Below are 14,591 nucleotides of genomic sequence, written 5' to 3'. Positions count from 1 at the left end.
TCTAGTGGGATGCTTTGCCATCAACATGCATTTATACTAATCAACATCACCACAGTTCACTTTATTCTTCACCGCCTTGTGCTGCCGTCACATTATTTGACGTAAATGCTTCACTGTTGCATATATTTCTGTTGTTGGGTGGAGGTGTTTTTACTTGTAAATCAGTTGTGGATGAAGGATGCAAATGTTCCCACCGGGCAGCTTCTCTGCTCAGATTTCAAACCGGATGCCTGTCCGTGTAAAGGTTTGCATGGGTGAGTATAATGGGAGACAACAAAACATTTAGTCACTAAAAGTGACAAAACAGTGGGGTAGTTTCTTATTGTGTGACTAGTAATGTATATGATGTGCAAGGTATTGTGTGCGTACATATCAACACAGCCTTAATATGATCAGTACAAGAGGAGGATGTTTGTTGTGTTGTGGGTTTCGTAAAGGGAGGTTTGTTGGTGGACAGCATAGAGAATGACAGAGGATAAAGAAAATATACAACACAACGACATCATATTATCCAACACGCCGCTATACATATTTTTTCCGTTTGAAGAATTTTGGGGGAACACTGTTGCAGGTCAAATGGGGCTTAAACCACAATGATTTGCTGTATGTCGTAACTTGTTACTGCAATTAAATTAATCTAAATGTGGCTCAAAATTATACTTATTAGCAATTTGTGTTTTACAGCAGAAACTGTTCATCCAGCAGTATTCTCATCTACTCACGTGGATCAGTTGAGGATCAGTAGCGGGTGTCTGGTGCACGCGTGTGCGTGTGTGCACATTCCCATGAGGCGCTTTCCTTCACAAGTGCGTGCAAACTGGCACCTCGCTGGTTAGCGGTTTAGCGGGTCTGGTTTCAGCCGTGCTGTCGATGGGTCAGGTTGACCTTTGAGTGCTCAGCGCCCCCCCAACCCCCGATATCAAGTTGAGTAGCTTCCTACAGACGCGCGCAATAAGAGCTCCTAATTAGTTCCCCAGACTCCACAGACATTTAGATGAAATCTATTTCCAGCGAGAGAGGAAAAGCCAAGGAAGAAATATCATCTGAAACCTCTGAAGAGAATCATTTCCAGGGTTTCCTTTTCAGGAAAATGTTGTAGTTAATAGTACCCTGTAAACGGCTAAATCATTTATACATTGGCTTGTATTCAATTACATAGAACATCTGATCAAAAAGTCCAGTGTTTTTAGCCGTATTCCTCTCACATGTGTTGTTGGTTTTCTGCAACCTCCTTCGGGCAAACCCTAACAAACAATCTGATTAAGATCAAATAACTCAGGAGCAAAAATGTAATTACAAACAATCAGAAGTCATAGAACCACTTTGAGGACATTGGTGGTCCATAGGGGATTCTTCACTGCGCGAGAATAAAGCACGACAAAAAGCATCTGCTTGTTCGCCCCCAGGAAAACCAAAAATTGTGGTCGCTGCAGTGATGCACAATCAAAAGCATGAGAAAAGACCTTGTTTGGTAATCATAGTCAAATCATTGTTGAACTGCTCCATGGCAACAAGAAATAAAAATAACACTAATCTTGAGGAAATGTATTGTATTGACATAAATTATGCTAGCGAGAGATTGGGAGAGAGATTGGGAGAGAGATTGGGAGAGAGCGCTACAGCATTATTATTATTATTGAAGATCTCCACTGTGTGATTCTCTTTCCCACAGAAAAGAATACTGCATTAGAAAAAAAGAGAATATAATGTCTCATCTTATTACATAAAATCGTTTTGAACAGTACAGACCTATTTAGCCTAATTATTAATAATGTATACACCTTCAACATAATTATTATTTTGTGATGTTATCCTATAAGAATGATTTTGCTTGCATTGCAAACATGCAATGGGAAAGATGTGTGGTCTTGACAACAATAAAGAAATGATGCAGATAGAATAGAATCGAGTCTGACTCTGTGCTATTTTATATACTAAATATATAGTTTTAACAGGGCGTCTCTAATGTATCTGATGAGCATTTCACCTGTTCAGTCAGGCGAACGGAGTAAACCGGGCGGGAGGATATAACAGACTCCCGGGGGGGGACATTATTCTGTCTCTTTAACAACAAACTCCTAAATGGAGCTAACATTCGCTGGGTTCGTGTGCTGCGAAATAGAATAAAAAGGGCCGCTTAGAATCGGTAAATGGATTTAAAGGTCATAACACCGCGAGAATCTCCGTATGACTTCATCGTGCGTCCCCCCCCCCTCGCGGTCCCTTGATGGTACGATCCGCTACTGCAGGTCATATTCAGGCAGCCACATCGTTTACAGCCCGGAGGACCGTGCGAAGCACCCGGGCCAGAAGCAGACACCGAAGCAAGACTCGGAGGACTGTCCCGGGACGCGAATTACGTGTCTCCGTGTCCGGATTATTACCGATCGCCGGTCGTTAGCAACCGGAATGCGCGCGGTGCGGCCGCTGTGTGTGTGCCCGCCCGCGCGTGCGTGTGTGTGTGTGTGTGTGTGCGCCGTCGGGATTCGCGAAGCAGCGGCGTGGCGACGGGGCGAGGACGATATGCAGATAAATACTGCATCTGATTGATGAGACTCGCATGGCTCCGCTGGCAGTGAATGTGCGCCACATTCCCGATGCACCTCCACCTGCAGCCAATGAATGGTGATCCTGGGCTGATGGGGATTTGTTGCTTCGCCCTGTCTACCTCGTTTCATTTATTTTAAGCCATTGAATTGAATTGAAAGGAGGTATCAGAAGGAGCTGTACGCCACTTCACTGCTTTGCCGTAATCTAAAAGGCCAAGTTCATTCCATGCAGGTGACACCTTGGTGCTTTTGTTTTGCGTGCAGGACACAATTCATAACAAGGGTTCAGGTGTCCTCATGTTACATTGAATAAGGATAGATCCAAACCTGTGGCATGCTTGATCTCAAGATGAAGGAAACGTGTCGCGTCTGTGGACGGGAGCTCTGCGGTAACCAGCGGCGATGGATCTTCCATCCCGCCCACAAGCTCAACCTGCAGGTGCTGCTGTCTCACGCTGTCGGCCGAGAACTGACCCGGGACGGCAGAGGCGAGTTCGCCTGCTCAAAGTGCACCTTCATGCTGGACCGCATGTACCGCTTCGACACCGTGATCGCCCGCGTGGAGGCCCTGTCCATCGAGAGGTTGCAGCGTCTCCTGCAAGAGAAACACCGGCTGAGGCAGTGCATCAGCGGGCTCTTCCGGAAAACCAACTCGGAAGAGGATGCAGTGACGTTGCCTGGAGGGGATGACGGAGCAGGAGACGGAATGGTTGACATTTCTGGTCTCACGCATGCCAAGTACTGTGCCCTGCTACAAGATGATCTGGTCTACTCTTTGTATGAGTCCTGGGCCGATGACGGTCTGGACTGTCAACACCACCACCACCACCACCCTCAGAGTTCTGCTGGTCCAGAGTCTGAGGTTACAGTCGCAGGCTCACACCGCTGCGTTCCCAGCACTCCCAGGAAGTGTCGGGGTTGTTCCTACTGGCGGGTGGCGGACTCTGACTATGAAGCGGTTTGTAAGGTGCCCAGGAAACTGGCACGGAGTATTTCCTGCGGGCCGTCATCCCGATATTCGGCCAGTGTTGTTGGAGGGAGCGTGACCGGCGGAGGAGGCGACGGAGAAGGAGAAAAGAATAATGTGGAGGATTCGGAAGAACCGCCTTCCTCTTTAACTCTGGTCCCTGGTTCCCAGGACCCCTCGAGGTCATCGGATAGTGATCGCACACTGGCCGGACGAGCCAGCTCCAGCTCCTCTGTAGCATCCTTAGAGGCGACTGAGGAGTACATTCAGCCTGCAGCTGACGGGCGGCTGAGGTCCCCCAGGGAACTCCTAGATGACCGGATGTCTGACTCCCTCTCCGAGGAGCACGTGGGAGCCTCACCTGGACCCGGCCTTTCCATGGCCCTCTGTTTGCTGCAGAGCTGTGCCGCCTACCGGCCTGTCCTGAGCTGTAAGGGGAGCAAGCTGCCAGTGCTGCTCCGACAAAGCTCCAGTAATGGGGGCCCGAGGCAGGTCTTCCCTGATCCCGTTCTGGGTGTGTCTTATGGAGCTCCAGAGGGAGAAAGAGACAACCACGTGCCAACACCCGAGCTGGAGACCCCTCTGATCAGACTGGTTGATCAGGATCTGAACCTGCCTCACATGGAGGATTTGTTGGATGATTTGTATAGAGAGTATCCTCCCCCGCGTCCTCACCAGGTATAAAACAGCAACAAGGATGGAGATGAACGCAGAGGTTACTGTGTTTGCCAAGGTGCTGAATCTGCAGCAGATCACAAAATGATTACTCCCACCACTGTTTTTTAAATACTTAGCATCATCATAATCCCACTGTCGGACACTAAAAAGCTTCTCCAACAAGCTTTTACCTTGGCGGATGCTGTGTGTGTGTGTGTGTGTGTGTGGGAATGCATTACATGAGCAGTCTAGTTCGGGTAAGCAGTTACATCCGACATGGCCTAATTACCTAATGTGTGCGTGTCTTCACTCAAAAAGGTCATTAGTCATGTCAATGAGGGAGAACGCACACATTGAATAGTAAAGGCACTATTTAATGTGTGTAAATGTCTCTAAATTGAATATGTATTACTTGTATATTTAAGTGGTTTTACATTAAGATGATGATGATGATGATCTACAGTGAAATCATCAAAGATGCCAAATACTGACAACAGCCCTGCAGACAAATTACCAGTTACAAACTATAAGATTTCCTCCTCACTACGCGAAAATGCCTCTCAACAATAGGTTTTAACGGTTGTTATTGCCTCTGTGGTAGCATCGAGAGATGGCTGAAGTAGGTTAGATGTGGGGAGACGTTAAGACCGAGTGACTCCACTACTGGCCTATTTACACAAAGAGCCCTCGAGGCAAAGTGCTCCATGCGGCGTCAGACCATCGCATCCTCTCAACTGCTTGGTTGGTATAATAGCCCTATTGAAATGATAAGTTGGTGTACTAATTTCTATTGGAAAAAATACATGGACTCTTCAAGTAAGTGAAAAGGTGGAAACTGGGTTATGTAAAGCTGATAGTGCCACAGAACACACTCGTGATAACTCATGCCCCCATCCCAGCATTTACAAGGTACAATAATGAATGGTCAGTTTTTACAAATTGAACACAAAAAAATGAAATAACTCAAAATAAACACATATTTCAGCTGCTTGTTTTGCTCAGAAGATTATGTGAGTCGACATTCACGAGTGGCTTTTAAATGACCGTCCCCACTTATTTTCATCCTTCCAGAGCCTCGTCGAGGAGCAGCAGAGTCAACTGAACCAGTACGAGTGTGCAGCCAGCCAGTGTGTCAGCGAGCTGCAGAAGGCCCAGCTTCAGGTCCAATCCCTGCAGGCCAAGATCCACGAGAGCGAGGCCAACAACATGGTATGCCCCTTTTTTTAAAGTTCACTCTTTCTGATGAATCCGTCTCGATTTCCCGGACGACCGCAGTCTCACCCGCGTCCCCCCTTTAGAAGCTGCAGGAGAAGCTGAATGAGATGGAATGTGAGCTGCGTTCAATTCGCCAGGCTGCACAGAGCCAGGAAAGAACCATCCAGGTTCTCACAGAGTCCTTCAGCACCAAAGACAGTGAGGTGAGTGTCGATCTTTGTTGCCAACCTGTGTGGAGTGACACCTTCCATCGATGAGAGATTCTCATACACGCAATCCATCCTGCACTAGGCCCAGGAGCTGTACCAGCTGATGGAGGAGCAGAACTCCACACTGTGTAAGCTGAGAGAAATGGTCCACCGCAACCAGCTCGCTCAATTTAAGGTGAGGCTCTGTGCACATGTAGTGGCAGGATAGCGAGGAACCTCATCACGCTGACTTTCATCTGGTCCTTCTGAAGGCACCAGAGGGGGTCAACGAGTCTGTGATGCTTGCCAAGCTGCAAGGCGAGCTGGTGGGGGTGCAAAGCTCCTTGTTCTCCCTCGGGCTGGAGCTGGAAGCCAGCCAGAGGAGCCTGAGACAAAGCCAGAGGCAAGGAGACGACCTGTCGAGGTTCAAGGACAGACTCAACTCTGACCTGCAGGAGGTGCAGCAGCACAGGGAGGTCACCGAAAAGCACAACCAGGTCAGTGCGCTTGTGGATGTCGGTGTGAAACCGAGTACAAAAGACGCAGCGTCTAACCTCCCGTCTCCGCGCCGCAGCACCTGCGCGCCGCCCTTCAGAAAAGCCGCTCCGAGCTTCAGGCTAAAGAAGCGGCTCTGAAGGAGGCCGAGGCGGAGAGACGCGCCGTGGTGCAGGAGAACGAAATGAGCATCGCGCAGCTCAAACACTCTCTGCAGGACAAGGAGCAACAGCTACAGGTAATCACTGAAGGCAGTTGCATGAATGCACACGCGCGCACAGATTTCTGATCCTGGCCTGAAACCTTTGTGTCTGTAGGAGTACTCGGAGATGTTGGATTCAACAGGAAGCTCCAAACCCAGAGACGCCCTGCTGGAGAAACTTAAGGAGCGTATTAAGGACAGAGACAGAGCTCTGGAGGTAAAACTCCCAAGGGCGTTGGCTAACGCCAGCGTCTTATAAATAGCACAAAGAACCCCGATCGTGTTCCACGTGAATCATGGTAAAGTACACAGTGTGAATAATGCAAGAGTCTTGGGAATGGAGAGGAAAGACTGACAGTTTTCCAAATTTCCCCGAAATCAGTAGGTCAGCAAAAAATGTCCCAACTTGTGCAGTAATAAAAAATATTTTTAGCAGCAGGAGGGGAAATTTCCCAATTTCTTTTGCAACCCTACAGTTGGTTAAGAATCTTTCTTAAATATCAGATTCTGTTTGGTAACAAAAATATAAATTTCACACCCTGACTCGTGAAACTCGTGTGTAAGCAAACCGGAGCTTATCTGCTCGGAACGTGACGAATATCACGGGTTGAAAGTGCCCAGAATAGCAGCAGTGAGATTTTCCTCTCGCCATCCGCCATCTGCAGCGCTCCATCGATGACAAGTTCCGCTGTGTGGAGGAGCGCGAGGGCCAAGTGAGGAGGCTGCAGCTGGCCCTCAGGGAGAAAGAGCGGGACCTGGAGAGACTCCGCTGCATCCTGTCCAACAACGAGGAGACCATCACGGTACCAACTTCGGAAAGAGCAACACTGAATACTTTTTCCGACGGTATAAAGAAATATTGTGTTGTTGTTGTTTTTTTCTGTGTCGTGACCGTCAGAGTCTGGACGCCCTTGTTCGCGGCAAAGAGCTGGAGCTGGAGCAGGCGGCGGAGGCCTACAGGAACCTCCAGTGGCTGAAGCAGCAGAGCGAGGAAAAGGAGAGAAACACCCTGCGAGAGAAAGAGGCCATCATAAGCCAGCTACAGGCAGCTCTACAGACACACAGCCTGGAGGCACAGGTAACCCCCAGAGTCACAGCGTGCCATTGTTTGTTATGATATTTTCAAACCAGTCCGCGTAGAAAAACCTGTGCGACTTGTTTACCAAATATATCCGGATACACACATAAGGTGCGATGACCTGAATTTTGTTTTGTGTGTTTGGTTTTACAGGATCTGACAGCAACCCTCGTCGCCAGAGTCCAGGCGGGTCCCACTGAGGTCGTAGAGGAGTTGAAGGCTCGGCTGGCGCTGAAAGAAAAACTCTTCCAGGAACTGATCTCGGATCGCAGCCGCCAGTCCAACGAACACCAAGCGCAGGTCCAGGAAATGCTCGACACGCTCAGCTCCAAGGATCAGTACCTGCAGGTGAGTTGCTCGCGTAGTTAACGGGAATGCGAGTGTGCACGACAAGGGCCTTTCAACGTCTGCATTCTCCCGTGCAGGACTACTCCTACAGGCTCTCCCTCGTGATTGGCGAGCGGACCGGTCAGCTGCAGGAGCTCCGCAGGCAGCTGTCCTCTGGAGAGCAGGAGCTGTGCGAGCTGAAACGGGACAAGGAGAGGGAAGCGGGAGGAGAGGCGGAGCACCTGCGGAGTCTGCTGAAGGAGAAAGAAGCCTTCATCAAGGTACCTGTTGCTTCCCTGGGGGGAGGGGGGGGGCTTCCTCCCTTGCTTGACCTCCTGCGGACCCGATCTTCACGCTAATACTTGATTCTCCAGGAGCTGATGCAGGGCCAGGAGGAGGCCATGCAGCCGTCCTCCAAAGAGAGTGAGGCCGAGATGAAGGCTCTCCAGGAAGAGCTGCAGCTGCTGCTGAAGAAAGACAGGGAGGCTCAGGTATATGTGTGGACACTGTGATAATAACATAAAGACAATACCCCCCCCCCCCCCCCTCACCCACAAAAAACCTCACACGTCACATACTCCCTGCAGAAGGAGCTCTCTGCTCTGCGTCTGTCTTTGGCTCGCCAGCAGGACGATAAGGGCGGCGCCGATCACCAAGTAGGACGTTTCTTCATTCTCAACCAATAAGACAGTATTTGGCTGTTTTGTGCTGCTTAATAACGTTCATTCATTGCGTATCTCACCAACCTTGCCTGCCACTGTGCCTCAGTGTGTCCTGGAGCAGCTTGTGTCCGAGTACAACAAGCTGAACGACGCCCTGAGGGCGGAGAAGCGATTATACCAAAGTCTCACACACATTCACACCAAGAGCGACCGGTAGGGGAGCTGCGCACAGGCCTCGTTTCCTGTAAACACAGCATGCTTGCTTTTTTCGTGTGTCGCTGCTCTAAAACCCATTTTGCTTTTCTCAGCTCCGAGCAGACCCAGGCCCTCCACACCGAGCTAGACTCGGTGCAGGCGCTCCGCAGACAGCTGGAGGAGGTCCTGGCGAGGACCCGGGACACGGCCCTGATGCTGGATCGGGCAGCTAAAAAGCAGCCTGACTTTGGAGGTGGGGATGGGCACCGTCGCTAACGCTCTGTCTGGCCACAGCGATGCCGAGCGACACTCTGTGTGTGAGACATGGAGCTGTTGGGTCACTGATGGTCGCATATGTTATAATTAAGTGTGTTTTGAAAATCTGACCGTCAGTTTTTCAGGTAGCTTCATCCAGCACGAGCCCTACTCACACCCACTAACCTCCAGGGTGTGAAGCAGCAACGCACGACCCGGAGTCTTATTTATCAATATGTGTGGTGTGAATACGTCTGTGTGTTGCGTTTCGCTTTGCAGTGCGATTGTTCTGTATTGCCAATTCTACTGTCGCTCTTCCAGCCTTACTGTCAGCGAAGTTACGTACCGGGGAGAAACTCCAGCTCACGCCTTACGGGGGAACGTCTCGCCATCCATCATTTGTTTTTATATCATCTGTGTGTGAACAGGATGTGCCCACCTAACAAGGCCAAAGACACAAATCATACAAAGATGACAGAGTAGTTTCCTTTAGTTCAGCTAAACTTCGGATCGCTCTCATGCAGTTTTACCTGCTCTGTAATGTTTTAGCCTGACAGATCGAAACAAAACACAAGGTCATTTATATATTTAAAGTAGCGTGTTGGTAGTTTATATGTGTTGTTTTTAGTTAGTCTGGTTGTTGAACTTTCGCTCAGCTTTGTATAAAAGATGCAGGAAAATATAATCACGAGTAACTACTCACTGCTCTATATAACAGATGTAATGTGAATAGCGGAAATAATACTTTCCCATTTAATATTTATATTAGGTAGAATACATTTTCTTGGGATTTGTGCTGATCTCTCATCTTGCCTCAGAGATGGAATCCTTGTCGACACTTTTTTTTTTTGTATTTATGCAACAGTAATAAAAATGTGCTCTTTTTTTTGTCAAAAGCACTTCTGTTTGGTGTGTTTAATTGGGAATTTGTCTTAATAGAATCCCAAATTGGAACCCCCCCCACCACCTAGTCCTTTATCTACCTTCGTTCTACCCACTGTGTGTTTTTATCTGTCTGAACCACTCCTCTGTCATCCTCCGCCTCTTAATGTGTGCTGCTATGCTCTTTATCACATGGTTACATGCACAGATTTCTGTAAATAACTCAGTCCTCAGATATAAAAGTAAAACGTTTTGAGCTCAAATGATCGTGCATGATATTGTGGCATCGTGTCCATGTTTGCATGGCTGTTCTGCTGTAAACGCCAAGTCAGACACTCGCAGCACTAACACAACAAATTCATAAACTAACAGAAGCTCACGTGAACCTTTAACTCAACGTCCCTGATCTCTCTTAGCGTGAAATCCACATTCCTTGAGCTGACAACGACACCCAAGTGTCCCCTTTCTGCCTTTCTATCTGGTGTGAGAGTGGTGACGACGTGTGCTGCCTCGCTGCCCGTCCCGCTCTGCCGCTGGCACCACAAGCATATGACAAAAGTTTTACTTTGGAACTGGTTTTAGGGTGGAGTCACATTGTGTGGCTTTGAATTTTATCCGGATTATGAACTAATCCCATAAAAAGTTCCAGAAAAAGTAATGAGCGACACACCTATACACAAAAGATACACATCTACTACACACTGCATGTGAGATGTGTGTGTCTGTTGTGTATCATCAGGGCATATTATGTAAAACTATTTTCCTTTGAAATACCAGCTGAGCTTTTTTTCACTGAGCCTCTGTGTCCTGTGTGTGTGTGTGTGTACAACATTTTAACACAAAACAGCTGCACACATGTCATTTGGCCACAAAAATCCAGACTAAACCTTTCACATTAGGTATTACAAATAAATAAATGAAAATCAATTACATTTGTTTTACTTTCTCATGAACACGCGCTGCCTTAAGTGTGTTTTTGGCTGGCAGGCCGCGTATTACACAACATTTCCCTTTAGTCCCATGACAGAGCAGTGATTCCACTTATAAACAGAAGTTCTGGAAGGAAAGGGCTGGAGAGTGGATGCTAGAGGGGGAGACGATACACAAACCAAGAGTACAAAGAATATCAGGCGATTGGCAAACAGAAAGGAGATAAAAGCAAGCGGATATTTTAAATGGTTGCTATTTTTTTCAGAGCTCAGCACAGACGAAGAAAGGGAGGAGGAAGAGGAGGAGGAAGGAGACGATGAAGACGGCAGCAGTGACGAGTTTACGGACAGCATAGAGGAGGATGATGATAAAGTGACGGCCAGAAGTTTGCCCTCCATTCAGGTAGAAAACCTCTACTTACATCTCGCTGATGAATGCCTTTAGAGCCGGGCGGTTTGTAACCATATATTTACGCTTTACTGTTGAAAACCTGCACTTAATGGCTTAAACGATGGCACAATAACAAACGTCACCGTCTGTTAAGGCTGGTGGAGCTGATTCGAAGCAGCTAGAGGAAGCAAGAAGACAGCTTAAAGAAGTAACGCTGCAGCTGGAGAGGGATGGATACGCCTCAGTGGCTCACATGAGGTGCGCATGTGTCTCAGAGATCATCTCCAAACATTGTGTTTTGATTGTCTAAGCTGCGCAGGGGAGGGGCTTAACTCTGGTCATGTCTTATTTGTCCTCCTGCCTTGTTCCTCTAGGAGTGCCCTGCAGAGGTTGCAGCAGGAGAACCGGGCTTTGAAAGGAACCAGAGGACAAGCCGGAGTTGTGGGATTGGGGACAAATCACAGCAGTTTGAATCAGGAAAAGGAGATAGAGGAGCAGGGAGATAATGAGGAAGAGGGCGAAGAGGAGGAAACATCTCTGTCGCTGGTGGGGAAGCGAGGTCATCCGTGTGCTGGTCTGAATGACCAGCGAGGGAAGAGGCTCTGCAAGGGCCCACCGTCCCCGAGGTCCCATCATCACACACACCAGCCCGAGACGGTAACGCAGTCTTTGTTTAATAGAAATTAAACTGCATGTCTCACGTATTACACGAAGCTCCTACAAGCCTATTGAAGTTATTTTAACTCCTGAGACGCTAAAAACTAGGCAAACTCATACAGAAGATATTGTATTACTGCTTCGAATCATTGCAAAGCAGATCTCAATGAACTGTGCAGCAGCAGCATTGCCTCCAGGCCGCGTACGACTGTTTTGTTCTTCGAGTCAATGAAGCCGCCAGTGCACCTGCAGTTAGTCTGACAGATCTGACAGATCAGTGTGATAACACGCATGTTCCCGCTTCATATGTTATAAGGATGAAAGGGACAGGATTTCCCCTCTTGTGTATTCCATGTGAGAGTTGCTTAAGCGCGCGGCTTTTGCAGGAGGCGGAGCCTGTCGGTGACGGCAGCGAGGAAGGAGCGCTCTGGCAGGACGCGGAGGAGGGCCTCCAAGAGCAGGCGGCCCGCCTGAGCTCCGATCTGGCTGCGAGCCACCAGGAGAACGGAGAGCTGCGGGAAAGGCTGATGGTGTCGGAAGCCACGGTGCACGCTCAGGCCGAACAACTGAAGGACTACAGAGACCTGCTCAGTGAGTCGCTCTCTCCGGAGCGCGTAAAAAGGACATAACTCAAAACCTTAGTACACGGGATTCAAGTCCTTTCTTGCTTATGTCTCTGCAGCCGAGACATCAGTCCAGCAGGCCAGCAAGCAGGTGCAGGTGGACCTCCAGGATCTGGGTTATGAGACTTGTGGCCGCAGTGAGAACGAAGCAGAGAGAGAAGACGCCAGCAGCCCAGGTGACAGGCGGAGCCGGTCCCTCTCAGACGGACGCACAGCCGTCCTCCTCTCCTGTAAAACGCACCCACTGATCCGCATCAATCACGAACCAATGTGTCTCCTCATCTCTCCCTCCCCCCAGAGTTTGATGACCTGGAGATGTGCACGTCACTGTCCCACCAACAGGACTATGAGGGCGCGGGCGGCAGCTGGTACGCCGGCGGCAGTAACGCGGGTGAGATGGAGGACGAGTCCGCCTCTCTGCAGCCTCTGGTGCAGGATCTCCGCTCGCAGCTCAGCCGCTGCCACAAGGTGATCCGCGGGCTGCAGCTACGCGTCCGCTCGCTGTCCACCACCAGCGACTACGCCTCCAGCCTGGAGCGAACGCCACGCAAGGTGCTGCAGCGTTCACAGGCCACTCCGAATCTCTGACCCTCTGGCTTGCGTTCAGTTTTTGGTTAAAAATGATGCCCTTTTCGTTTTCCGTTGTATCCTCACCTTCTAGGTAAACTGGGCCTTCGAGACGTCACCAGCCCCCAGCGGCGTGGAGGAGGATGAAGGCTGGATGTCGGACACCCAAGGCATTCTGTCAGGGCCCAAACCCAGCAGGGAGCTGAAGGAACTGATGGCTCGGGTTGCGTCACTGGAGGCGCAACTGAAGAGCTCGAGACTGGAAGACAAGATCCAAGCAGAGGAGGGGAAATGCGCCACCTGGCCCGGGTGAGAGGACAGAGACAGATGAGTCAGAAAGGCCGTGGTTAAAGATAGCGGCAGCTGTTACACCTTTCAGATGGCACATGAGAATGATGACCCGACTCACGGCCCTCTTATCTGTACTGTTTCCTCCCTCCCTCCACAGGAAGTACAACTCCCTGATTCAGGCACAAGCTCGTGAGCTGTCCCACCTGAGGCAGAGGATGAAAGAGGGGCAAGGAGTCGGCCACATCCTCACCCAGCACCTGGGCGATACCACCAAGGTGCTGCAAACCCTTCTGCACTAACTAACTAGTGACAGGTGGGAATGATACGAACTAGTAGTGTTCTCACACATGCTCCAATTCTGTGCTACTCGCAGGCCTTCGAGGAGCTGCTGCGGGCCAACGACATTGATTACTACATGGGTCAGAGCTTCAGAGAGCAGTTGGCACAGAACTCGGCCCTGGCACAAAGAGTGGTCACCAAGATCACCGGACGTAAGAAACGTGTTTTATAGTTTTCTGTTCTTGTGGCTCAAATGCTATGCTGTTTCCTCTCTCTTATGCTGTCGTTCCTGTTTGTGTCTCCTCCGTAGGCGACCGCGCAGAGAGCCACGAGGACAAGGCTGGCCATGAGCTGCTTGCCCTGCGGTGAGTCGGATCACTGAAGTGCTTTAGGAGGGTTATATTTTACCAACAACAACAACAACAACAACAAAACACTGATCAATAAAATCCCCTGCAGCCTTGGGGCGATTCGCAGAGCACTCACCCTCCTGCCCGAGTGATTAGTCTGCTTTGTCACGTGACCCAGCACACGGCTCCTTGTGGCCGAGGGGGGACAGAAGGTTGCTGTTAATCCACACGCAGTCCCCAGCATGGATCCTTTAACCTTAAGTTGATTTCGCTGAATAGACTTGTAGTGCAGGTGTCACACCAGCTGGGCTTAAGAGGCTCAGTGGGACCGTGTGACGGTCCTTTGCTGGTGTGGCCACATACGGCCGTGCCCTGTTCGCCTGTAGACGGTTGGATCTGTACTCCGTCCCTTATTCATGGGAATCTGCTATTTGGACATTACCAGCAACATCGACAGCTAATGCGATTTCTTTTTAGATTTTTGTATTATTGAGAAGGTAGAGTAAAACGTGACGGGAGTCAGAAGACAGCAGAGGCTGCAGAGCATCAAGACTTTCTGGACTGGACTGATGGCTCCTCTGTGGAAATCGATGATTTCCAAGAACAGCTCGATATACAAGAACTCTCTGTGGTCTTTTGCTACGGCTCGAGGACAAGCAAGGGAGACAGCTGTCCTTAGGATGCTGTTGGAGAGAGACAGGGAGTCAATGCTTCAGCAACTGAAACAGTAAGGGAAGTTACTTCATAGAGGCGGATACACTTTGAGATGATCGGTCCAGCTACAGCAGATGTTTGTCTCAAAATCAAGACGATGATCCGCAAAGAGGCTTCA

At 49.5% G+C, this 14,591-nt stretch overlaps 1 protein-coding gene across 7 annotated transcripts in view; it reads left to right on the top strand.

Moving 5' to 3' along the window:
- The window catches only part of LOC120815342 (myomegalin), a 34,421-nt gene that overhangs the window by 11,804 nt on the left and 8,026 nt on the right, over positions 1 to 14,591 (top strand). For 5 of the 7 annotated variants that reach the window (XM_078098968.1, XM_078098969.1, XM_078098966.1 and 2 more), the window contains exons 1-25: positions 2,240 to 4,194; positions 5,245 to 5,382; positions 5,472 to 5,591; positions 5,680 to 5,772; positions 5,849 to 6,073; positions 6,151 to 6,309; positions 6,389 to 6,490; positions 6,939 to 7,076; positions 7,172 to 7,351; positions 7,505 to 7,699; positions 7,777 to 7,959; positions 8,053 to 8,169; positions 8,266 to 8,334; positions 8,447 to 8,553; positions 8,649 to 8,788; positions 10,868 to 11,004; positions 11,147 to 11,250; positions 11,367 to 11,649; positions 12,036 to 12,240; positions 12,332 to 12,448; positions 12,571 to 12,824; positions 12,934 to 13,148; positions 13,288 to 13,405; positions 13,504 to 13,621; positions 13,720 to 13,774. In XM_078098968.1, coding sequence (XP_077955094.1) covers positions 2,884 to 4,194; positions 5,245 to 5,382; positions 5,472 to 5,591; positions 5,680 to 5,772; positions 5,849 to 6,073; positions 6,151 to 6,309; positions 6,389 to 6,490; positions 6,939 to 7,076; positions 7,172 to 7,351; positions 7,505 to 7,699; positions 7,777 to 7,959; positions 8,053 to 8,169; positions 8,266 to 8,334; positions 8,447 to 8,553; positions 8,649 to 8,788; positions 10,868 to 11,004; positions 11,147 to 11,250; positions 11,367 to 11,649; positions 12,036 to 12,240; positions 12,332 to 12,448; positions 12,571 to 12,824; positions 12,934 to 13,148; positions 13,288 to 13,405; positions 13,504 to 13,621; positions 13,720 to 13,774 — 4,883 coding nt within the window. In that variant the 5' untranslated portion in view covers positions 2,240 to 2,883. Of the gene's footprint in view, positions 1 to 2,218; positions 4,195 to 5,244; positions 5,383 to 5,471; positions 5,592 to 5,679; positions 5,773 to 5,848; positions 6,074 to 6,150; positions 6,310 to 6,388; positions 6,491 to 6,938; positions 7,077 to 7,171; positions 7,352 to 7,504; positions 7,700 to 7,776; positions 7,960 to 8,052; positions 8,170 to 8,265; positions 8,335 to 8,446; positions 8,554 to 8,648; positions 8,789 to 10,867; positions 11,005 to 11,146; positions 11,251 to 11,366; positions 11,650 to 12,035; positions 12,241 to 12,331; positions 12,449 to 12,570; positions 12,825 to 12,933; positions 13,149 to 13,287; positions 13,406 to 13,503; positions 13,622 to 13,719; positions 13,775 to 14,591 lie in introns of those variants that run through there. The other 2 variants (XM_078098964.1, XM_078098970.1) reach the window with 2 other exon arrangements.

Source organism: Gasterosteus aculeatus, chromosome 3 (genome assembly GCF_964276395.1).
Source record: "Gasterosteus aculeatus chromosome 3, fGasAcu3.hap1.1, whole genome shotgun sequence".
Lineage (NCBI taxonomy): Eukaryota > Metazoa > Chordata > Actinopteri > Perciformes > Gasterosteidae > Gasterosteus > Gasterosteus aculeatus.
This window is presented reverse-complemented; position numbering and strand designations above follow the sequence as displayed.